Here is a 757-nt window from a genome sequence, read left to right as displayed (position 1 = left end):
TGCTTTAATGCGGATAGTAATGTTTTGTTGTCTTGCAGAGACCGTGAGCAGCCGGAGCGAGAAAAGGCCTTGGCAGACTTCCGCTCTGGCAAATGCCCAGTCCTGGTGGCAACCTCTGTAGCTGCCCGTGGTCTGGATATTCCAGATGTACAGCATGTGGTGAACTTTGACCTTCCCAACAACATCGATGAGTATGTCCACCGCATTGGGAGAACTGGCCGCTGTGGAAACATTGGGAGGGCAGTGTCTTTCTTTGACCCAGGTGCTGATGGCCAGTTGGCTCGCTCCCTGGTGATGATCCTGTCTAAGGTAAATTGGGGCCAACCTTACAATCAACATTCACATTGAGCCTTTTAGTTAACTAATAAGCAGTGGCTGGAATATTCATACTCTTGTTGATTGGGATCGACAGGCCCAGCAGGAAGTGCCCTCATGGTTAGAGGAGTTTGCGTTCACCGGCTCCAGTACCACAGGTTTCATGAACTTTGCTTCCACAGACTCCAGGAAGGTAACAGTAACTCTTCTGTTTTATAGTTGCTTGTGGGTTTCGTCTGGAATCTTTCCAGTCAGTGTGGCTATCTGTCCTCATCTGGTCCTCACTTTGTCCTCTATCATCACACTGTGCACAGGGAGGATCTTTCCAAGACAATTTGAAGAGCCAGCCGACTGCAGATGACGAAGAGTGGGAATAGAGGGAATATTAGTTCTTATTCTTTTCAGGGGTTCAGCTGGTTTTGGTAGTTTGCCAGTGTTTTGT

General features: G+C 48.3%; 1 protein-coding gene across 1 annotated transcript; it reads left to right on the top strand.

The window, feature by feature from the left end:
* Nucleotides 1–36: 36 nt before the first annotated feature.
* On the top strand, nt 37–751 carry LOC109954283 (probable ATP-dependent RNA helicase DDX4; the record flags this gene model as incomplete). Its single annotated transcript, XM_020589659.1, has 3 exons — nt 37–309; nt 413–508; nt 630–751. Coding segments are annotated over 3 exons (432 nt in total), but the record flags the coding sequence as incomplete, so codon positions are not given.
* Nucleotides 752–757: the final 6 nt, after the last annotated feature.

Source organism: Monopterus albus, unplaced genomic scaffold (genome assembly GCF_001952655.1).
Source record: "Monopterus albus unplaced genomic scaffold, M_albus_1.0 scaffold5558.1, whole genome shotgun sequence".
NCBI lineage: Eukaryota > Metazoa > Chordata > Actinopteri > Synbranchiformes > Synbranchidae > Monopterus > Monopterus albus.
Note: the sequence above shows the minus strand (reverse complement) of the source record. Positions and strands in the feature narration are given on the sequence as shown.